At 38.3% G+C, this 24,685-nt stretch overlaps 1 protein-coding gene across 1 annotated transcript in view; it reads right to left on the reverse strand.

Moving 5' to 3' along the window:
- The window catches only part of POLH (DNA polymerase eta), a 33,738-nt gene that overhangs the window by 4,449 nt on the left and 4,604 nt on the right, over window positions 1–24,685 (reverse strand). The window contains exons 2-9 of the mRNA XM_032409756.1: window positions 21,798–21,938; window positions 21,429–21,563; window positions 18,605–18,822; window positions 4,759–4,928; window positions 3,383–3,486; window positions 1,493–1,612; window positions 803–926; window positions 220–285 (exon numbers count right to left, since the gene is read on the reverse strand). Coding sequence (XP_032265647.1) covers window positions 220–285; window positions 803–926; window positions 1,493–1,612; window positions 3,383–3,486; window positions 4,759–4,928; window positions 18,605–18,822; window positions 21,429–21,563; window positions 21,798–21,934 — 1,074 coding nt within the window. The 5' untranslated portion in view covers window positions 21,935–21,938. The remainder of the gene's footprint in view (window positions 1–219; window positions 286–802; window positions 927–1,492; window positions 1,613–3,382; window positions 3,487–4,758; window positions 4,929–18,604; window positions 18,823–21,428; window positions 21,564–21,797; window positions 21,939–24,685) is intronic.

A 24,685-nucleotide genomic window follows, 5' to 3' on the forward strand; every position in this document is an offset into this window, starting at 1 on the left:
TCCCTGCTCCGCGGGAAGCCTGCTTCTTCCTCTCCCACTCCCCTTGCTTGTGTTCCCTCTCTCGCTGTGTCTCTGTCAAATTAAAAAATATATATATTAAAAAAAAATTTCCTAATCTGGTATCTTTTTGTATCTTTGTCTCTACTCCTCTTTCAGGTAATTAACAACTGGTAATTAAATCCCAAAGCTCACCCCAAGAATAAAGAAAGAAAATCTTACATCATTTCGGTCCTTGGTTAGTCTCTCCTCTAGTTCATGGGCTAATTGCAAAAGCCACCATTGGACCTAAAAAAGTGTTGAGACTTTAATCTTTCATTTAAAAATTCTAGGTTTGTTATAGTACTAGATGGAGGATTTGTTCAGTTCTCCCACAAATATAAGTGTACAATAAAATCTCCCCCATAACTAAGGGATCACCAGATTATAGAAATTTTCTGACCTGCCCTAGCTCAAGATTTTCATTTTCTTTTCTGGCTGGCATGCCATCAGGTGAACTTCAGGCATGTTTCAGCTCTGAGAAAAAAGAACACACACAAACTTGGGGCATAATATCCCAGGCCTTCCAAGTTACCACCTACTCAAAAACTGAGTAATTCCATTTCGAACTTCAGTTAGTTCCATTTTATTTCTTTTTGGGTGGAAAAAATAATAAATCAAGCTCCATTTTCAACACACACAAAAAAAGACCTTCATACTTTACAACCGAAAGGTCCCATCTAACTTATTAAACTTTCTGCAGTTATCAAAACCTACCCACTAACCCCTGTAAGAAACAATGTTCTCGTCAAGAATGCCTGCCTACCTGTTCGCAAGTAGCCAGGGCCGTCATTCCTGGGAAGTTCTTGCCACAGCCAATGGATTTAGGTAGTTTCCTGGGTTTAACTGGATCATGTTCAATCCCACGGCACATGGCATATAGCCAAGATCTAATAAAAGCAGCAAAAAAACTTTAAGGTGAAAGTAAACGCTTATTTTTGTTAAAATAAAATACCTACATTGCGCTACCCTTTTATCTCCTTCATGGAAAAGGAAAAATATGTCCAAAATTAAGTATACTTCACCTCTGACAGAATCCCTGCCCTTCCCAAAGAATTCTAGTGCAATATATTGCCAAGGAGAGGAACACTTGGTTATGCTTTTTAAAGTCAAGTCATCATTTGTATTTTTGGAAAAGTGTCAAGCAAACCACTGATTCATATCCCCAAGTTTTTTGGTACTTACTTACAAAGATTTTAAGGGAATTATCAGCATTTTAGCACACAAAAATGATGTATATACCCAAGCCTATCAACCTATTTAGGTAAATGAAAAACTACTCTACACTGACAGGCCACAGTGATTTAATATTTTAAAGCAAAAGGACCAATGATATTACCTCGAGGAACAAATGTTAACTTAAAGATAGGTCTAAATTTTACTGGATGCTTTTGTCCATATTTGAATTTAGCATCTCCATAAAGGTTATGATTGAAAAGTATTAGGAATCACTTACCCATTCTTCTCCCCAAAATGACTCTGAAGCTGGGATTCAGTGAACTGAGTCAGTTCACCCATGTATTCCACCCCCAGGATTTCAATGACAGAGGCACCTAGCTTTCCTCCAAGATTACGGCTAACAAAAGAGATAAAGAATTTATAGGTCACATCATAAATATCTGGTTAGCAGCAGACATAAGAAATTTTGCTTGTGTAAATAGCTCTCCAGAGGATTCAGGGAAAATGAGAGCATATATTGGTCAGTCCTGTAAACTATTAATTTTCTAGTATAAGACTGAATGATTCTGGAAATTCAAATACTCTGGGAGTTAGGACCTGGGAAGATTAACAATAGCATAAACAAAAGGTTAAAGTCATTGATTAGGGGCACCTGGGTGGCTCAGTCGTTAAGCATCTGCCTTCGGCTCACGTCATGATCCCAGGGTCCTGGGATCGAGCCCCGCATCGGGCTCCCTGCTCGACGGGAAGCCTGCTTCTCCCTCTCCCACTCCCCCTGCTTGTGTTCCCTCTCTCACTGTGTCTCTCTCTGTCAAATAAATAAATAAAAATAAATCTTAAAAAAAAAAAATAAAGTCATTGATTAGTTTTCAAGTCAACTGTATATAAAACTTTCAATTGTACAGGATCTACTGTCCCATTGAGGGATTAAAATTCTAACCCCAGGGGCACCTGGGTGGCTCAGCCAGTTAAGCATCTGCCTTTGGCTCAGGTCCTGATCCCAGGGTCCTGGGATCAAGCCCGGAGTTGGGCTCTCTGCTCAGTGGGGAGGCCTGCTTCTCCCTCTGCCTGCCGCTCCCCCTGCTTGTGCTCTCTTTCTGTCAAATAAATAAAATCTTAAAAAAAAAAAAAAGAATATAATAATAATTCTTAAGCTTGGCCCTTGAGGCTTCCTATAATCTGTCATCAACCTACCTTTTCAGTCCTATTTCTAGCACATATCTTCTTCATTTTGGTCCAGTTAAACTAGTTTATGTCCCAGCTCACTGAAAATACCTTATACTTTCCCCCTCTTTGTGTTCAAAACATTATTGAAATCAGAATTGCTCATCAATTCTCATCTGACAAAACAAAATCTCATGTCTTTTTCATAAATCCTCAGATTTCTCTTCTATGAACTCTGATAACTACCCGTACAACTCATTTAGCAACTACTCATGTACAGTCTTTTTTTTTTTTAAGATTTTATTTATTTGACAGTAATAGAGCCAGAGAGTACAAGCTGGGGGAGGGGGGACTGGCAGAGGGAGAGGGAGAAGCAGCCCCCCCACCAGCTGAGCAGGGAGCCCCATGTGGGCTAGATGTGGGGCTGGAATCATGACCTGAGCCGAAGGCAGACGCTTAACCAACTGAGCCACCCAGGCGCCTCACTCATGTACAGCCTTGATAGCACTTTCACTGTTGCTTTCAACTGTTACATCTTGTCCCTTCCACGATATTATACACCCTTGCCAAGGACCCACATTGGTATGCACAGCCTAGTTATTCATTTTATTTGGCTTTTTCTCTCATACCTAGTTTGGGAGCAGTTCAGCAGCCCTAAACACCTTGATATCATATTAGAAGAAAAATAGGAAGTAAAATCTCTATTTGTTTTGTTATTTAGTAACAGACATGAATAAAAAGGCTAGAGGGAAATTAAATATACAGCTAAAAACCAGTACATTTTTAAAATTCAGGATTAAGTAACTTCCACAGATAATACAGAATTGAAGGTTCATTAGGAAAAAAAGTCTCTGTGTTTTTCAAAATCTCCTGTGTTATCTCCCTTCTACTTTCCTGGCTACCTACTTTTCCTGGCTCCAGTCTTTCATAAGGAACAGAAAAAACCAGAGAGTGCCCTCACAAAGTATATGAGTGAAACTGGAGGTACTCCCTGAATACTTACATTTTGTTAATAGGCATTTGGCTGAAGAGCTGTGGGACTGACCTATGTGAGACCAGGGTCTGGCGGTTGGGCTTGTTTAGTCCACAGGCCAGTTTTGCCAGGACCTGGAGTATGGAAAGCATAAAAACTTCATTACTGACAACCTCACCCCCACAGAGAGTTGGTGAATATTAACACATACAAACAAACACAGGCACAGCTTAAGGGCTGTAACTAATGGTTTCCACATTAAAACCAAAAACAAAACCAGAAACTCAAGATCTCTAAACTTTGGTATCCCACAGCATCCTCAGTGGAAACTATGACCCATTATCAGCATCCTCATTATTCTTTCCACATCTTCTATTCTCAGTTTTCCTTTAGTCATTTTTTCCATCCCCATCTATTCCTTAAGGTTCTCCCACTTCAAGAGGGTAAAAAGCCTAGAGAAGCTGCAGAAGAAACTTCTATAAGATGCATTTCTTAGCATGTCCATATAAAAATGCTGAAACCAACCTGTTTTACCCTACTCCATTTATTTATATTTCTTGATTAATGGTTAGTCCATTTTGAGTCCTGGATTTAACACAGTTTACCATAATTTAAGTTTCTGTGATACGAGATTGGACTCAAAACCATCTTCCAATAGCAAACATCTTATGCTAGAAACAAGACTTCAAAATTAAAAAACAAAAACAAAAAAAACCCTTAAATCCTTGAGAACTCTTTTGAAAGAATAAGGTGCTTCAGTGGTATCATTTCACAAATTATAATTGGTAGGAAAAGTATAAAATCATCCTTTAAATTCACTGGAGAGATTCTCTGGAACTTCTACTAGGCAATATTTAGTCTCATTTAAATTACTACAGTGGGACTTTGGTTTCCCCTCCCTTCACCCAATCAGAAAAATATTCTAAAACTCTGTGGGATAGTTTGGCAATTGGAGGAAGGGGGAAAAGGCAGTAACCAGGAATAATCAGCCACTGCCCAATTATTGAGCCTAGTCAGAAGGGGACGAAGATCCCAGACCCTCACTGTACTTTAATAAGAAAACCAGTTATTCTGCCCCTGGATTACTGACAATTGTCTGTATTCCCTAAATCAAAATAGTGGTCCAAATTAATAAAATTTTATTATTCCATCTTTCTTATTCCTCATTAGAAAGGAGGGAATAGGCAAAAGCCTAAAATACTCAGGCAATACCACAAAGGTAGTGAGATAATACTAGGATATTCAGCAAGTGAAAAGAAACAGGTTTGTATATAAAATTCAAAGATTAACATTAACCTCCTTTCTATAGATAGTTCAGTCATTAAGGAAATATTTTGGATACAACTATATAGATAAGCATTTTCTGCAGATTTTTCAGATTGCTTCTTAGGAAAGTACATGTTCACCTTATTGTGTGAAATTCCAGCTGAACACTGAAAGCCCGTCTCCTTCTCTATGGCTGCTCTCATTTCCTCTACAATCACGGCTCCAACAGTGAGCTGCAGGTCTGGAGAGGTGGTGTTATCAATCTGAAGAGACTCAAGCCATTGAAATAAGCCTCGTTTTCGCATCTCCTCTGAAAAAATTGAAAGGTTGTATTTAGACATTTTTTTAAAGTCAGGATTTTGTGTTATCTAATACAGAAATGCTTCCTTTTCACGGTACTTTAGATATGTACATTTTCTTTTTTTTTTTTTAAAGATTTTATTTATTTATTTGACAGAGAGATAGAAGAGCACAAGCAGAGGGAATGGCAGAGGGAGAAGGAGAAGCAGGCTCTGCACTGAGCAGGGAGCCTGATGCGGGACTCGATCCCAGGACCCTGGGATCATGACCTGAGCCGAAGGCAGACGCTTAACCATCTGAGCCACCCAGGCGCCCCGTTTTCTTTTTTTTTTTTTTCCTTTTTATTTAAGAGAGAGAGACAGAGAGAGCATGAGTGGGGAGAGGGAGACACAGAGGAAGAAGCAGTCTCCCCACTGAGCATGGAGGCAGATGTGGGGCTCAATCCCAGGACCCCAAGATCATGACCTAAGCCAAAGTCAGACACAACCAACTGAGCCATCCAGGTGCCCTGATATATACGTTTTCAGACACAAAAAAAAATGGCAGTTGCTTAGACTTCTAGGTACTCAGAAGAGAGATCCATTTCTCCTTCCTATCAGTTCTAGCAGCCTTAGCTTCAGCATAGGCTGAAACTTATAATATGCAACAAATATTTTATATATTGTCTTTCATGATCAATGATTTTAAAGTACATCTGTTTTCTCTCTCTGGTTCTCTGGAACTTTCTTCCTCCAACTTTCCCTTGTACTCCCCCCACCCACAAAAATTCTGTTATTCAATTAGAAAATATTCAGAATTAACTCACGCTTCAAAATAAATGTATTTATATATTTTTAGAGACTGGGTCTCCTGGTGAGTAGCTAAAATTCTGATGAGACACTAGTTTTACTCTTTTTTTTTTTTTTAAGACTTTATTTATTTATTTGACAGAGACAGCGAGAGAGGGAACACAAGCAGGGGGAGTGGGAGAGGGAGAAGCAGGCTTCCCCCTGAGCAGGGAGCCCGATGCGGGGCTTGATCCCAGGACCCTGGGATCATGACCTGAGCCGAAGGCAGACGCTTAACGACTGAGCCACCCAGGCGCCCCTAGTTTTATTCTCCTGACAAGCTATTGAAATTAGATATAGCTTTGGACTCAGGGCCTTGAAAATATCTTACTATCCAATTTAGAACTAGTCAGTTTTGAAAAAGCCTAAAAAATGATTATAAAGCAAGGGAGGTAGGTATATAGAAAATCTAGACATGTTGGTTTAAAGAGACAGTAATGAGGTATGAACAAGGCAAGATAATACACCAAATTATTGTGGAGAGGTACAGTGAGGATTCCCATACATAGAAGAGGAAGATGACCACATAAAAGTATTTTCCAACTCTAGATGACTGCTGCTTCTCTCCTTTGCTGGCTTATCTTCTTCCTCTAACACTCTAGCAGATACTGAGCAACATTCTCTTATCTGCATATATGCTTTTTTCTCTTGGTGAACTGGTACTGGCTTACGTTTCAGTTTGCTTATGCTGAGTACACACAAATCTTAATCTCTATTCTCAAACTCTTAAACTCTAATCCCTTATCTCTACCTCCCCACAGAATATCTCTTCTTGAATTTTTCATTATAGTTTCAAACTATAGTTCACTATGCTTTCTAAACATAACGAAAATCAATCTTTATTATGTTCCTTCTCAAATATTCTCTTTCCCAAACAACTCCCTATTTCTTTTTTTCTTTTTTTTTTTTTTTAAGTAGGCTCCATGCCCAGCATGGAGCCCAACACAGGGCTTGAACTCAGAACCCTGAGATCAAGACCTGAGCTGAGATCAAGAGTTGGATGCTTAACCAACTAAGCCACCTAGGTGCCCCACAACTCCCTATTTCTAGTAAAGGTTTGAAATTCAAATAATATTGGCTTCCTTTCTCCCATTCCCATTTAGTCAACAAAACCCACTTCAAAGTATTTCATATATCCATTGCAACCCACCCTATTTTGTTCAGCTTTTCTTCATTCCTGCCCAGACCACCTTAACTCCTACACTACCGTCTCTCTGAATGCATTTTACATAATGCCCATGAATGAAATATTCTCAAATACCAATGTCATCCATCTTATCCCCTGTTCAAAACTGATGTTAGGGCGCCTGGGTGGCTTAGTGGTTAAGTGTCTGCCTTCAGCTCAGGTCATGATCCCAGGGTCCTGGGATCGAGTCCTGCATTGGGCTCCTTGCTCAGCAGGGAGCCTGCTTCTCCCTCTCCCTCTGCCTGCCGCTCCCCGCTACTTGTGCTCTAATAAATAAAATCTTAAAAAAGTAAAACTGGTGTTAGCTCTCTCACACCTGTAGAATAAAGTACCAACTCTATAAACTGGCATTGAAGACCATCTGGCCTTTTCAATTCATGTTCCACTAATCTCAAATTTGTTATATCCTTATAATTTCCTGAACATATGATGTCTCAACTTTAAGACATCACTTATTCTATTTCCCTGCTTTTATTTAACTCTGATCTCCCCTTTGCTTAAATAAATATTATTTATACTTTAGGGCTTATTCAAGCCTCATCTATTATGTGGTCTTCTCCAACTAGTCTAGCTAACTTTGGGGCGCTCCCATTAAAGTCCTTTAGCTCTTATCTGTAACACGTACAGCATAATTGTTAAAAGAATATTCTGTAGTCAGTGTTCAAATATTGACTTTACCACTATGTGACTTTGAACAAGTTTCATAATTCTCTAAGTTTCAGTTTCATGGTCTATGACATGAGCTTGAGTACTGTATCTCATACGATTATTGTGAGGAATTATATATATAATGTGTGTGTGTGTATGTGCATGTGTGTGTGTGTGTGTGTGTGTGTATTCTTATATAAAGCTCCTTAGCACAATGCCTTGCATATATTAACAACAGTAAATATAACACCCTTCTTTTATTTTTTTTTTTAAAGATTTTATTTATTTATTTGACAGAGAGACACAGCGAGAGAGGGAACACAAGCAGGGGGAGTGGGAGAGGGAGAAGCAGGCTTCCCGCCGAGCAGGGAGCCTGATGTGGGGCTTGATCCCAGGACCCTGAGATCATGATGTGAGCTGAAGGCAGACGCTTAACGACTGAGCCACCCAGGCGCCCCAACACCCTTCTTTTAAAGCCACTTATTATTTATTAGGTTTGGGAAACAAAAAAACATGAATTTATTGAAATTGTGGGGTTTTGGGGGCATTTTTCCCAACTACTAGAGCTAAATTTTCTCTGCTTTAGATTTCTTCATTATTGCTTTCCCAGATTAAGTAATGTTACAATCCTGCTACTCTATATCCAGGTCAGTTGAACAGGTCCACAAAAGATAAGCAGCATTTCTTTGTTTCCTTCTCTATTTGATAAGAAGAATCTATACTATTTTGGTTTTTCTCCGATACACCGAAGGGGACTAGAGGGAGAAGATTCCGGCAGTTTTTGGTGTAAAATGCCCAATAGAAGTGAGAGACTTCCCTTTTCATATTGAATTATCTGAGCAGCTTTGTGGAAACCAACTGACCAAAAAATGCGGTAATCTATTTGTGTACTTTCTATTCTGTACCATGGATCTGTCTCATCTTATACCAATACTACACTGCCCTAGTTACTGTAAATTTATAGTTATATCATTTTTTTTTTAAGTAGGCACCACACCCAGCGTGGAGCCCAACATGGGGCTTGAACTCATGACCCTGAGATCAAGACCTGAGCTGAGATCAGGAGTTGGACACTTAACCGACTGAGCCACCCAGGTGCCCCATAAATTTACAATTAAATCTTAAAACCAGATAGTGTTTAAGTCTTCTAACTTAGTTCTTTTTCAAAGTTGTTTGGCTATCCCACATCTTTTGCATTTCCATACAAATTTTCAAGTCAGTTTGGCAAATTCTACAAAATCCTACTGAGTCTAGAAGGGAATGCAATGAATCTTAGGTCAATCTGGGGCAACTTGAGCTCTAATAACATTTAATCTTTTGATCCATAAGCATGGTATGTCTCTCCATTTATTTCATCTTTTTTAATTTCTCAGGAACGTTTTAGTTTTTGTTTTTTGGTGTTTTTTTTGAGAGAGAGAGAGAATGAGAGAGAACACAAGTGAGGTGAGGGGTAGAGGGCAAGGTAGACATCACGCTGAGCAGGGAGCCTGAAGCGGGGCTCGATTCTGGGACTCCAGGATCATGACCTGAGCTGAAGGCAGCCGCTTAACTGACTGAGCCACCAGGCGCCCTTGTTTTATAGTTTTTACGGAACTAGTTTTTCAGATATATATGTATATATATATATATATATATTTCATATATTTCTCTAATAATTTCATGATTGTAATGCTATTGCAAATAATATGTCTTTTTAAATTTCAATTTCCCGTTTTAAATTTTAGTGTGTAGAAATGCTATTGATTTTTGCATACTGACTTCGTCCCCTACAACCTTGCTAATCTAACTTACTGCATTTTTTGGCGGGGGGCAGGGGGCAAGGGTAGATTCCTTAGGATTTTCTACAAACATGATCATTTCACCTGCAAACAAAGTTTACTTCTTCCTTCACATCTGAATATCTTTTATTCCCCCGTCTGTTCTGATTGCAGTCTTGTACCTCCAGTACAATGATGAACAGAACTGGCATAAGAGAGAGCATTGATGAGTTGTGCCAAAACTTTGGGGTTAAACTGATAAACCTCTAGCTATAGTCCACAATTCCAGGTACCATAACTACAAAAGAGAAGTTACTGTACTGGTAATAAGTGTGCCCTCCTCTATGCTATGAGCTGATTAGTGTCTTCCAAGCTACCTCTCGTTGGCAGAATTTGGTCCCCATTTTTTTTGCTGGCTGTCAGCAGAGGGCAACTCTCAGAGCCTAGCCATGGGGGCCTTCTCCAAAGGCCCTCTCAGAATATGGCAGCTTACTTCTTCAAAGCCAACAGGGGGTCCCTCCAACCCCCCCAACTCTCATCTTTAACAATGATTTATAATTTCTTATACAACTACACAACTGCTTCATGTCCTAGGCATTTAGAAGATGCTCATTGGGGCGCCTGGGTGGCTCAGTCGTTAAGCATCTGCCTTCGGCTCAGGTCATGATCCCGGAGTCCTGGGATCGAGCCCTGCATCGGGCTCCCTGCTCTGCAGGAAGCCTGCTTCTCCCTCTCCTACTCCCCGCTTGTGTTCCCTCTCTCGCTGTTGTCTCTGTCAAATAAATAAAATCTTAAAAAAATAAAATAAAATGATGATGCTCATTATATGTTTAGAAAGAAATAAATTAAGAGCAAAGGTAGGAGATAACTAAGGAGTTCCTTAGCTGATACAAACTACTTACAAAATGGCCCTGAAAGGAAAGTTTTCACTCTGGCAGTTTTTGAGTATTATTTTTAAGTAATCCTACCACTTAAAGCTTTCCACACACATAACTATTTCAGAAACAGAAAATAAGCTGCAAACACAGTATGGCTGATCAGCATTGCCAGGTTTGTATTAAGAGGCAGGAGAGCAAAGTTGAACAGAAACTTCAGTATCAAAACATCACAAATACCTGGCTTCCTTACAGGTTTGAAATATGTCACATCCATGAAAAATAATTTCTGGAAGATTATACACACTTAGATCAGCTAATTTCTGTTATCAGTTTTCTTGGTTGCACACATCATATGAAGACCCAGGAATATAATATGAAATATCATACACCATTTACTAGGCATTGCACTGTTTTGAACACTATCAATAAAAAGATGGTTTACTCCATCTGGGAACTTAATACTTAAACTGGACACACTAAAGCAATAGTTACATAAGACATACAGAAATAAGACTTCTTTATAAACCTCTGCATTTTTAATAAAAATGTACATAGGTAAAAAAAAAAAACCAATGTAGAAGAAAGAGGAGCATGTCCATTTGAGTTGAGGTAACATTTGCCAACAGTGAAGGTATGTACCATAATCTTTGCCAATGCTCTTTGACAATGAGTTGCAGCCAAAAATACCAATGTAATGTGTAGTAACAGTTCTTATTCTGAGGTATGTGGTTTTCAGAGGGTCTGTGAATCTCCTGAAAACTGCCCACAAAACTGTCTAATGTGTAGATATGTGTTTTTCTGAGGCAAGCAAGGGTCCATAGCTTTCAAAAAATTTTCAAAAGGGGATACAGCCCTCAAAAAACCCTTAAAGAACCAATGATTTTAAAGCATTATAAAACCAATTCCAAGTGTTTTAAAGCATTAGACACACAGTAAAATGTAGTACACAAGACTAAGACCAAAGAAAAACCTTCTTTCTTCCTTTTTTTTTTTTTTAATTTGAGATAGAAAGTGCAAAAGAGAGAGCACAAGTTGGGGTGCAGAGGGAGAGGGAGAAACAGGCTCCCTGCTGAGCAGGGAGCCCGATGTGGGGCTCAATCCCAGGATCCTGAGATCATGACCTGAGCTGAAGGCAGACGCTTTTTTTTTTCCAGATTTTATTTATTTACAAGAGAGAGCACACACACATGAGCAAGGGGGAAGGGCAGAGGCATAGGGATCCTTCTGGGACCCTGGGATCATGACCTGAGCTGAAGCCAGATGCTTAACCAACTGAGCCACCCAGGCACCCCTGATCATTACACTTCTGACTCTGGTCCCAGACTAATAAAAGAAAATCATGACATATTTCATCACCAAATGTTTATGTATTATAACTGCCTCCTTTAAGTGGCACATTTTTTTTTTTTTAAGATTTTATTTATTTGCGAGGGAGAGAATGAGAGACAGAGAGCATGAGAGGGAGAAGGGTCAGAGGAAGAAGCAGACTCCCTGCTGAGCAGGGAGCCCGATGTGGGACTCGATCCCGGGACTCCAGGATCATGACCTGAGCCGAAGGCAGTCGCTTAACCAACTGAGCCACCCAGGTGCCCTGTTTTTTTTGTTTTTGTTTTTTAAGATTTTATTTATTTGACAGAGAGAGACACAGCGAAAGAGGGAACACAAGCAGGGGAGTGAGAGAGGAAGAAGCAGGCTCCCTGCTGAGCAAGCAGCCCAATGCAGGGCTCAATCCCAGGACCCTAGGATCATGACCTGAGCTGAAGGCAGACTCCCTATCAACTGAGCCACCCAGGTGCCCCTAAGTGGCACATTTTTATTGTCCACTGTATTTTCCTGAAAGAACTGAAGGATTTGCAGCCTCCAGCTTGATAAACTCCGCTATATCAGGATCAGAGAATAAAATAATTCCTCAATTGTCTTTCTCAGAAGCTTCCCTGGGCAGTTCTACTACTACCCTTCAACACATGTTATCAGTACATAATAGGTACTTAATGAAACACATTAAAGGCATATCATACAACTGTTCAATGGCAAAAGGATACTTTACATCTTACATCTTATTTTAAAACATGGAACCCATGGGAAATTTACCACTTTAACTAGAAGTAAGCTAAACTCTTTCTGAGCTTTTTCTAGACAAATCTTTATTGTTTCTACAAGTAATAACAGATTGCCTTAAGGTTCCCCCCCATAAGAAGTTAACTTGCTACAGGTTGGTATCCAGATAGTTTCCTTTTGGTTAATAGCCAGCATGCAAAACTTTTTACTGAAAAAGCACTTCTGAATAAGAACAATGTTACAAAATAATAGTTCTAAAAGTACATGTTACAAATGAAGAGGAGATACACTGTTTTGAAGACAGCCTTTATGAAAAGTACTAGAAAATGTCTAGGAAAAACTGTAGATACCCTGTTAAAAAGCCTCTAACTGCCAAGTTCTTTGCTCTGGGAGATCCAGCTGAATTCCAGTTTCATAATATTTGATTAAAAAAATTTAAGACCCGGGGTGCCTGGGTGGCTCAGATGGTTAGGTGTCTGTCTTTGGCTCAGGTCATGATCCCAGGGTCCTGGGATTGAGCCCCACATTGGGCTTCTGGCTCAGTGGGGAGCCCACTTCTCCCTCTCCCTCTGCCTCTCCCCCTGCTTATGCTCTATCTCTGTGTCTCAAATGAATCAGTAAAAAAATCTTTAAAAAAAAATTTAAGACCCAGATTCTCTTAGATCTGGTATCTAGAACTATTATAAACTAGTAATACCACAAAAGCAAAATTTTTGTTGCCCTAATTTTAAGAAAATATTTTTAACCATTAAGTACACTTATTAAAAGCATTTTCATGCAGATTACAGGATACCTTGTTTTATTGTGCCTTGCTTCAATGTGCTTTTATAAACTGAAGATTTGTGTCAACACTGCATGAAGTAAATCTATTGGCACCATTTTCCCAATAGCATTTGCTCACTTTGTATCTCTATGTTACATTTTGGTAATCCTCACAATATCTCAAACCTTTTCATTACTGTTATATTTGTTATGGTGATCTGTGATCAGTGATTACAACTTGCTGAAAGCTCAGGTGGTTAGCATTTTTTAGCACAAAGTTTTTTTAAAATTAAGGTATGTACTTTTAAAGACATAACACTATGGTGCCTGGATGGCTCAGTTGATTAAGTGTCCAACTCTTGATCTCAGGGTCATAAGCTCAAGCCCTGTGTTGGGCTCCACATTGGGCGTGAAGCCTACTTATAAACAAACAAACAAACAAATAAATAAATAAATAACACTATTATACACTTAGTAAGACTACAGTGTAGTATAAACATAACTTCTATATGCACTAGGAAACCAAAAAATTAACCTGATTAACTTTACTGAGATATTTCCTTTATTGTGGATTGTCGGTAACCAAACCTGAAATATCTCTGAGGTATGCCTATATATCACAAGTTTTTGTCAGGTAGGTAAAGTAAAGATGAACTTATAAAAAAAAAAAAATCACTTATCATTCCCCTACACATCAATAACCAAGCATAAAATAAAATAGAAAAAAAGTTAAAAAATAGCAATAAAAAAATAAGCATCTAGGAACTACAACACATGAATGCATTAGACCTTTGTAAAAAAAAAAAAAAAAAGTAAAGCTTTAATAAATATATAATAATTGGACACTCACATAATAAGGAATTTTGATCCCCATTTCACACCCTATAGACACATACACAATGGGTCGTAAATCTAAATGTGAAAAGCAAAACAATAAAGCTTCTAAAAAAAGACAGCAGAATTGCTTCGTAACCTTGAGGTAGGTAAGTACTTCTTAAATAGCACATAAAAAATGCTATCCATAAAGAAAAAGAAAAGATACATGGACCAAATTAAAATTAAGAACCTTTGTTCATCAGAAGCCACCAGTAAGAGAATGAGAAACAAGGCAATGACCAGAAGATATTTGCAATACATACATTAATAAAGGATTCATTTCCAGACTATACAAAGAAGTCCTACAGATGAATGAGACAAGATAATCCAACAACAAAAAAATGGGCAAAAGATTTAAATAGGTACTTAATGAAAGAAGATATCAAAATGGTGAATAAACTTACAAAAGGTGCTCAACTTCATTAAGACCAGCGACAAACTAAAACCAGTGACATCACTACACACCCATCAAAATGGCTAAAATGCAAAAGAGGAAAAAAGCAAGTGCTGAAAAGGATGTGAAACAACTGGAACTTTCATATATGCTACTAGTGGGATTATAAATTGGTACAACCATTTTGGAAAACTGTTTGGCAGTACCTACTAAAGCTAACTATAAGCAAACTAAAACTGGTTTTAGGAAATCTTACAATTGAACACTTCTAATCATATACCCAACAGAAATGCATACACTTGTTCACCAAAGATATTTATAAGAATGTTCATAGCAGCACTATTCTTAGTAGCCCCAAATTGGAAACAACCCAAATATCCAACAGCAGTAGGAATGATAATTTGTGGTATATTCATGTAATGCAATACTACACAGTAATGAGAATAAACAAACTCAACTATATACAATAGAATGGATGAATCTCACAAAGACAGTGTTGACCAAATGAAGCCAGACTTATACACTGAATGATTTCAATTTTATAAAGTTCAAAAATAAGCTAAATAGAAATCAGGACAGTGGTTACTGTAGAATGGGAAGAGGAATGGATAGTGACTGGAAATGTAGGCAGGTGTTCCTTCTAAGGTTCTGGTTTTGTTTTTGATTTGGGTGGTTCTTAAAAAGGTGGGTTTACTTTGTGAAAATTAGTTATGGAATACAATTGCGATTTGTACACTTCATGTGTATTATATCAAATAAAGGTGTAGATGAGAAAGAGAAAGGCAAATATACTGGATTACAGATCTCAGAAAAAGTAAAAATACTACAACAGCTAAAACTTTTTAGCTTAAAAAAAAAAAAAACATTAAAAGGGACACAAATGAAGACCTAAAAATTGGTGATATGTTTATGGATGGCATAAATTAACACTGAGATAACTATCCTCTCTGGGGTGCCTGGGTGGCTTAGTTGGTTGAGAGTCTGACTCTTGATCTCAACTCAGGTCTTGATATCAGGATCGTGAGTTTAAACCTCGTGCCGGGCTCCACACAGCATAGAGCCTACTTATAAAAAAAAAAAGATAACTATCCTCTGTAATATATAAATTCAATGTAATCTCATCACAATTTTTTGAGGAGTTCAGCTAATGTATTCTAAAATGCACACTAAGCAACAAAGGCACATATATAGCTAAGACAATTTTGAACAAATGCAGAGGGGAGTCCTTACCAAATATACTACAAACAGTAATAAAAAAAATTGTGTTTCTGGAGCAGGAGCAGACAGACAAATGGGATACTATAGAAACTGACCCAGGGGCGCCTGTGTGGCTCAGTCATTAAGAGTCTGCCTTCAGCTCAGGTCATGATCCTGGGGTCCTGGGATCGAGCCCCGCATCGGGCTCCCTGCTCGGTGGGAAGCCTGCTTCTCCCTCTCCCACTCCCCCTACTTGTGTTCCTTCTCTTGCTTTGTCTCTGTCAAATAAATAAATAAAATCTTAAAAAAAAAAGAAAAGAAAAAAGAAATTGACCCAGTTATATATACATGTGAAGTCGGGAAAGAATGGATTATTTAATAAGTAATTGTTCGGAAGACAGGCTCTATAATTGTAAGAACATTAAAAAATAAAAATAGTAAGAATAAGATTTTTATTTATAAACTCAAATAAAAAGGTGAACTCCACATATTCAAAAAAACCTAAAAATAAATTGTAAGGCAAATAAAAGAAAGTGTAGAAAAAGGTCTTAATGAACTTCTAGTAGAAATGGATGTCTAAAACAAGATTCAAAATGCATAAACCATAAGGTGAAAAATTGATGGACTAAAAGAATTTTGTTCAACAAAGTATAGCATAAACAAAGTTCGTGGATGACAGATTTGGGAGAAGATATTTGCAATGTCAAAAATAGAAAAGGGACTAATAACTGCAATATAAAAGGAACTCTTGCAAAACCAAAAAGGCAGGAAATCCAATGATAAATTGGGTAAAGATTATAAATAAGCAATTGACAAAAGTAGAAACTCAATTAGCTAACAAGTATATGAAGAAATGCTCAACTTCAATTGGTAAATAGAGAAATATAAATTTAAACAAACCAAAAACAAGAAATACCAAATCACAGACCTGTACCCCTGAAACAAATAATACATTTTATGTTAAAAAAAAAAAAAAAAGAATACAGGAACCAACTTGAAGGGAAGGCATTGCAAAATTCAGGCCAAATTGAGCATTGAAATTAATAATAGTAATAATGGATTGTAACCCAATGAATAAGATAAGTTGTGAGTTCATTAAATAAATCAATGGATTAAAAAACCAAACATGAAATACCACTTTATAGCCATCACATTGAAAATATTTTTAAACATTAGAAAATAGCAATTGCTGGTGAGGATATGAGGGCAACAGGAATTCTTGTATACTTCAGGAGTAGGGTAACTGTTACAGCCATTCTGGGAAATGATTTGGCAGTATTTAGTGAAACTAAGTATGTGTATGCCTTATGACCTAACAGTCCACTCCTAAAAACATTTCTCAGAGAAACCCCTGCATCGGTCCAAAAGAGGATGAATGAGGATATTTATCATATAAACAGTAAAAAAAAAAAAAAAAGAAGTAACAAATGAATGCATCACTAGTAGATTGGTCTGTAAACATGATAGGTCCATACCATGGATTATGCTACAATTAAAAGCAATCAATTACACATAAATACAACTACATGGGAAGATCTATAAAATCATCACTGAAGGAAAATTAAGAAAAAGAATGAGATCTACACTGTATGTTGACTATACTGGAATTAAAATTAAAAAAATAAAAAAACAAGAATAAGATCTATAACACAGTACTGTCTTTTAATTAAAAAGCACAAATTTTAAAAGCACATACACAAAGCAACACTGTACAATTTGTAAAGACACACACATTTAAAAAGATACACCAAACACATCAGTGGGTGCCAGAAGCTGGGTTGGGTAGGGAGGGAGTGGGGGGAAATCACTATGAAGGGGAAAGGAAAATAAATAAAATGAGAGAGGCATTGCACAGTCCACTGATATTTTACTATACATTTTTATTTTTTTTAAGATTTTATTTATTTATTTGACAGAGACACAGTGAAAGAGGAAACACAAGTAGGGGGAGTGGGAGAGGGGGAAGCAGGCTTCCCGCAGAGCAGGGAGCCCGATGTGGGGGGCTCGATCCCAGGACCCTGGGATCATGATGTGAGCCGAAGGCAGACGCTTAATGACTGAGCCACCCAGGCGCCCCTACTGTACAGTTTTAAAAAACATTTTTTATTTGAGAGAGAGAGAGAGAGAACACACAAGCGGGGGTGGGAGGAAAGAACGGGCAGAGGGAGAGGAAAAAGCAAGCTTCCCACTGAGCAGGGAGCCCTGCATGGGGCTTGATCCCAGGACTCCGGGATTATAACCTGAGCTGAAGGCAGACACTTAATTGACTGAGCCACCCGGGCGCCCCAGTATTTAACTATAAATTGATCAGAAATTCTGAGTGACTCAACTCCCTATACTTGAGGTCCCCCTTAAAAAAACTTAAATGATGAGGGCGCCTGGGTGGCTCAGTGGTTAGGCGTCTGCCTTCGGCTCAGGTCATGATCCCAGGGTCCTGGGATCGAGCCCCGCATCGGGCTCCCTGCTCTGCGGGAAGCCTGCTTCTCCCTCTCCTGCTCCCCATTTGTGCGCTCTCTCTTTCTCTCTGTCAAATAAATAAATAAAATCTTAAAAAAAAAAAAAAAACCTTAAAATGATGAAGAAACCAAGTTACTGCATTATAAATTAACCTACAAATGACAGAAATGCTCAGTCTACTGATAACTCAAACCTGCTCTAGTTTAGGGCGCCTGGGTGGCCAATCGGTTAAGCGGCTGCCTTCGGCTCAGGTCATGATCCCAGGGTCCTGGGATCGAGCCCCATGTCGGGCTCCCCACTCAGTGGAAAGCCTACTTCTCCCTCTCCCTCTGCCTGCCTCTCTGCCTACTTGTGCTCTCTCTCTCTCTCTGTCAAATAAATAAATAAAATCTTTAAAAAAAAAAAAAAAAAAACCTGCTCTAGTTTATATCTAAATAGAAACTTGATTTCATACAGATTTCACAGCTTCTCAACATCCATATACCTGGAAACATAAGAGAATTTGTATATCCTTCCACGCGAGTCCTTGTGATTCATTCAGGTTGTAGTTTAAGTTTCCTTTCAATCAATCCAAGAAGGATCAGCGTGACCAAGCAAAGCAGATTCCAAAGGCAGGAAGCAGAAGCATATGACGCTATGGAAGTACCTTTCTGATCAGTCCCTTCTGCTGTCGTAGGGCCTTGGGGCAACCCTTCAATGTAGGTGGTTGGCAACAGCTCAGCTGAGATAGGCTGACCTTGTAGCTTTTGTAGTCTCTCTTGTACAGCACTGGTCAGGTCTATATAAGCCTCATCAATGCTGCCACGTTCAATCCCAGCAAAACGAGACATTACCCCCATCACTTCCACACTGGCTTCCCGGTACCTAAAAAGTATAAGAATTATCGTATGTGTAGGCAATAAATGAAGGTAACATTGAGATTGTCAGCCCCCATCCCCTTCATCTCATAATGGAATCATATAAATAAACAGTGTAAGGTCTCCTTAAAGGGAGGAATGGCTTGGCAGAAATGAGGTAACACAAATGAAGGGGTCAATGAACAGGCAGATGGTCAGTAACAGAAGCAAAGAAAAAGAAGCACCATGGAGGCAAACATGTTTAGTGACTCTAGCACTACGAAGGTGGAAAGCATCCAGACCATAAACATGTTTTTGTGGATCTCTCCAAAGAGGAAAGAAATGCTTCAAACTTGTTCAACTACATTTTACTACGATCACCTATTCTTTTTGTTATTTTCATATATCCACTATGTATTTTCTACTTCTACTTTTGTCTTCAAATAAGACATAATTTACAGGAAACACTGCCCTGATTCATGAACCCAAGTATCTGGTCTTTCTCAAGACAGTATTTCTCACTATAAATTAACAAAGTGACATATGGATTTTATACCTCAGTTAACAGTGAGTTGGATCAATATGTGAGCTGGTTCTTGCTACATATATACACATACGCACACACACACATCCAACCAACCAAGTCCAATCACTTCACTTCTGGGTATACCAACATTCAAATAATCAAATTGAAGATAAATGCCTAGAATGTGGTGACAGCCTTCCCCAGGGGATACCAATTTCACCATAAACCTTCTATTTAAACCATAACAAGCAGCTCTTCTGGCTGTAGATAGCTAGTTTCCTATGGCAATATGTGCATACTTTCTTTGCTTTGAACCTGCTATGGAATTTAAAGTAAGTTCTTTGTTCCTGATAAATCTATCATAAAAATGGGAATATCTGCACCATTTCACAAAGACATCTATAAAAACTAGTATAATTATTGTTCTAAAACATCCTCAAAAGAATTAGAGAAATATTTGGCTTTTTTTCTTTTAATCATTATTTGTGCTGGAAAGAGGATAGTCAGACCTCAAAGGAAATAAAAGAGTACAAGCGTGTGCAAGAGCATGAGAACATGATACACACACACACACAGAGTGAGGAAAGAACACCTTATTGCAGTAGTTGGTGTTCCTTCACAGCCTCCTGGGCAAATTACTCCAAAGTATCTTAAGAATATTTGATAAAATGTATGTGTATACATTTCTGCAAATCATATTTTATAACTTGGTATCACAAGTTAATTATTAAAAAAATAATTTTAAATTGCCAGGTCTTAATAATTCTGGTCTATACACTAACTCCTAAATTTGGTAAACGGCTTTGTTCATTATTTCATGAAGATATTTTTTTTTAATTTTTATTTATTTGTCAGAGAGAGAGAGAGAACACAAGCAGGGAGAGCGGCATGCAAAGGGAGAAGCAGGCTCCCTGCCAAGCAAGGAGCTCAATGTGGGACTCGATCCCAGAACCCTGGGATCATGACCTGAGCCAAAGGCAGATGCTTAACCAACTGAGCCACCCAGGTGTCCCATTTGATGAAGATTTTAAAAGGAAAATAAATGATCCAGTTTAAAGCATGCAGCTTTTCAAAATCATACTCGGAAGTCAACTATATTTCTGGGAAGTTACATTGTCTTTACCAGCATAAAATTCTATTCAATGCAGTGTAGCATATGTCCATTAGCTGAGTTAATTTTACTTTAGGGTTAAGATACTAATCTTCAGTCAAATCTGTCTTCTCTTCTGACAATAACTCCAAGGTGAAGTTGCTTATGGCACACCACCTTTAGACTTGTAATTCATAGGTGAATTCTCAAGTCTTAAGTCAAATCATGATCCCTACACACCACACTACATGGTAGAATATACTGTGAGAATGTGGCTACTGAAATCTAAAAAAACCCCTGAATCCTCAGTTTTCTATCTCCTGGCTGTGTGAACTTATATTATTTAACCTCTCTAAACTTGTTTCTTTGTGGAGGTGGGGGTGGGTAATACTAGAACCTATCTTACAATAATGTGAGATTTAAGAGATCTTGCCTATGGAGAGCTTGTACAGGCTGGCATAGGACAAATGCTCAATATATACTATCTATAAGGATTATTATAATGGCTGGAGCTTGTACTTAACCTCTAACTTAGCTATGCCCATATAGACTAATGTCCTACAATCTGGGGAGTGACAGCTCACTTCAAACACAGAGGTAATCTCCTTTGAGATTGTTCAGTTCTAGCAAGTAATTCTAGATACTGCACTATAATGTCAGTTTGACTCATCCTTCTCTGGAAAAGCTTAGTTTCAGTCAATTTAATTACTTCAAACATTTCAGACTTTTGGCCTAAGAACATGGAAATTGGTATTAAGTTTTAACTATAACACCAATTCTTAAACAATTAAGGAACTGAAAGGGTGTTAAGGGCAGCAATTGTTACAGGCTGTAATGACTCTGCACTGTTCCTGAAACATAGTACCAAATATATTTTCATTTCAGAGAGTAAAGCTGGCTGTGCAAAGGAACTTTGTCAGGTGTTAATTATACAAAACAAATTTGAAACATCAGTTCCTAGGCTCAAAGAATATTATTTCCAATTCTTCCATTCCCCTAAACAATCTTTTCTTCTTACTTGGTGAGGTTAGCCTTCCCACGGGACTCATGAACTTGTACCAGTAGAAGATCTGGACATAACTTCTTAGCATCATCTGCCCACATGCTTCTAGCGACCCCAAATGCACGAGCTTCATAACTCACTGCAATTATTCTAAGATTAGGAAAAAAAAAAGAGAAACAGAAAAATATTACACGATCACAAACAAAAATAACTAAAATTTAACTGAATGGGCTATAAACATAATAGTAGAAACTTTTTGGTCACAGATGCCACTATTCCATCTCAAACACAGCAGTTCAGAAATCTCAAAAACAGGACCTAACATACTGCCATGTATTCTTATAGAATAAAATAGCTGACAGTTACAATAACTATGATACATACCCACCACCCTTCCATGATTTGTACTGTGCAACCGCACAAGGTTTATTCTTCAAATGAGGATTTTGCCGCTGTTCCACTTGAACAAAAAAACAGTCCATGTCCAGTAGGGCAACTACCCGGTCCTGTCCAGTAGCCATTTTTCTGTAAGACAATATTTTATGGTCAGAAAAGACACCTAATCCAAAGTGCCAAGGAAAACTGTTATTTCTGTTCTTCCATTGTTGAGTTATCATGAGCATGGATACTAACAAGAATGAAATAGGCGTTTTCATATACTGCTGTTAGGAGAATAATAAATAAATTGGTACAATTTTAGGAAGGTAGTAAAGCTTAGTCATCATGTCGCCTTAGTCTTCTATAATCTGTGACAGTTCCTCAGTCTTCCCTATTTTTCATGACCTTGACACTTTTGAAGAGAACTAGTCCATTACTTTGAGAATCTCTCTCAATTTAGGCTTGTCCAATGTTCCCTCTTGATTAGATTAAGGCTATACATTTTTGGCAAGAATATTATGGAAGTGGGCACCTGGGTGGCTCAGTTGGTTAAGCGACTGCCTTCGGCTCAGGTCATGATCCTGGGAGTCCCGGGATCGAGTCCCACATCGGGCTCCCTGCTCAGCAGGGAGTCTGCTTCTCCCTCTGACCCTTCTCCCTCTCATGCTCTCTGTCTCTCATTCTCTCTCTCGCAAGTAAATAAAATCTTAAAAAAAAAAAAAAAATTATGGAAGTGATGTACTCTTCTCAGTATATCATATTGAACAGGTACATGACATCAAAATGTGTTATTACTCGTGGTGTTAACCATGATCATTTGGTTGTGATAGTGTTTGCCAGGTTTCTCACTGTAAAGTTATTTTTACTTTTGTAATTGTTATCTTAGGGGAGATACTTTGAGATTATGCAAATATCCTGGTTTTCCTCAAACTTTCAACCATTAAGCACCTATCAGTGGGTCTTGCCTGTAACACTTTACAGTGTTCTAATGGTGATTTTCTATCCATTTATGTAAACTTCTGAAGACAAAAAAAATACTACATACTATTCATATAAAAACATAGATAAAAGGTATGGATGGTAGATTGGAAGAACAGACCTTATATACTTGATATCGGGCTCCCTGCTTCTCCCTCTCCCACTCCCCCTGCTTGTGTTCCCTCTCTCTGCCAAATAAAATTAAAAAAAAAAAAATTTTTTTTTTAAATAATAAAATAAATTTAAAAAGTGAATTATTATAAGGGTTTTTAAAAATAAGCTTTAATATCGGGATGCCTGGGTGGCTCAGTCGGTTAAACGTCTCCCTTTGGCTCGGGTCATGATTCCAGGGTCCTGGGATCGAGTCCCACATCTGGCTCCTTGCTCAGTGAGGAGCCTGCTTCTCCCTCTCCCTCTGCCTGCCGCTCCCCCTGCTTGTGTGCTCTCTGACAAATAAATAAAAATCTTATTAAAAAATAAGCTTTAGGGGCGCCTGGGTGGCTCAGTCGTTAGGCGTCTGCCTTCAGCTCAGGTCATGATCCCAGGGTCCTGGGATCGAGCCCCGCATCGGGCTCCCTGCTCCGCGGGAGGCCTGCTTCTCCCTCTCCCACTCCCCCTGCTTGTGTTCCCTCTCTCGCTGTGTCTCTCTCTGTCAAATAAATAAATAAAATCTTTAAAAAAAAAAAATAATAAAATAAGCTTTAATATCAATAATGTATTTGTGTAAACAAAAATTTAATTTTCCTTCATTTGCTACGAAGGGTGTTTTCTTGAACTACTGGTCTGCTCCTGATAAATTTTTCTTTACCTTTTTAAGTAATCTGCCTAGAAAACAAAAGATTCTGTTTCGTCAAAATTTCCTGTGCTTCATGTTATCTTTATCAAGTCATTCATTATAGAAAACGGAGTCTTCTCTATTAAGAGCTAAAGTTTTTTTGTTTGTTTTTTTTACAACTATGTAACTTGCCGTATTTGCTTGCAAAGTCTTTCTCACTTTGATTAAATGGACAACTAAGTATTGTTTCACAATGACCTGTGATCCTATTTAATCAAGGGGTTTCAACCTTTTTGTTATTTTTGACAACCTTCGCCAGAAACTACACTCAGCATCTCAATACCAAACAGCCATAGCTTTGTGGACTATGTGAGCATATGAGCTTTCTGTTCATTTATTTTGTGGATCCGATGGCAAAATGTGTCCTAAGGTATCAGAAAAGTTTAAGAGAGGTTATTTTTTAGGTCTGAGAATGTTCAAAAACTTTTCCATATAAACAAATGGTAACTGCTTTTTTTGCTTTACACCACTTTGGTCTATGGGGTGCCTGGGTGGCTCAGTCGGTTAAGCATCTGCCTCAGGTCATGATCCCAGGGTCCTGGGATAGAGCCCTGAATGGGGCTCCCTGCTCAGCGGGGAGCCTGCTTATCCCTCTCCTCCCTGCTTGTGCTCTCTCTTGCTATCTCTGTCTCTCTCCCTCAAATAAATAAATAAAATCTTAAAAAAAAAAAAAAGGAACGCTCTACTTTCAGATAGTGGGGTTAACCTGTATGGTATGTTAAATTATGTGGGAAGCAGTGTCAAATATGAAATAATGCTAAACCTTCTTTATGCATATCCTTGTATGGAAATATAAGTGTTCAAGAAACTATATGAAATTCCTAAAATTCTGATATATTATCAATCTTAATTCCAATTATCATTTTGAAAAGTTATCATTTTAAAATGTTATGTGTCACTTGGGGTGCCAGGGCTCAGTCGGTTAAGTGACTCTTGGTTTCAGCTCGGGTCATGATCTCAGGGTTGTGAGACTGGCCCCATGTTGGGCTCTGGGCGTGGAGTCTGCTTGGGAATTCTCTCTCTCCCTCTGCCCCTCCCCCTCTCTAAAAAATGTTATGTGTCACAGAAATACCAAATTTCC

Source organism: Phoca vitulina, unplaced genomic scaffold (assembly GCF_004348235.1).
Source record: "Phoca vitulina isolate PV1807 unplaced genomic scaffold, GSC_HSeal_1.0 scaffold11, whole genome shotgun sequence".
Taxonomy (NCBI): Eukaryota; Metazoa; Chordata; class Mammalia; order Carnivora; family Phocidae; genus Phoca; species Phoca vitulina.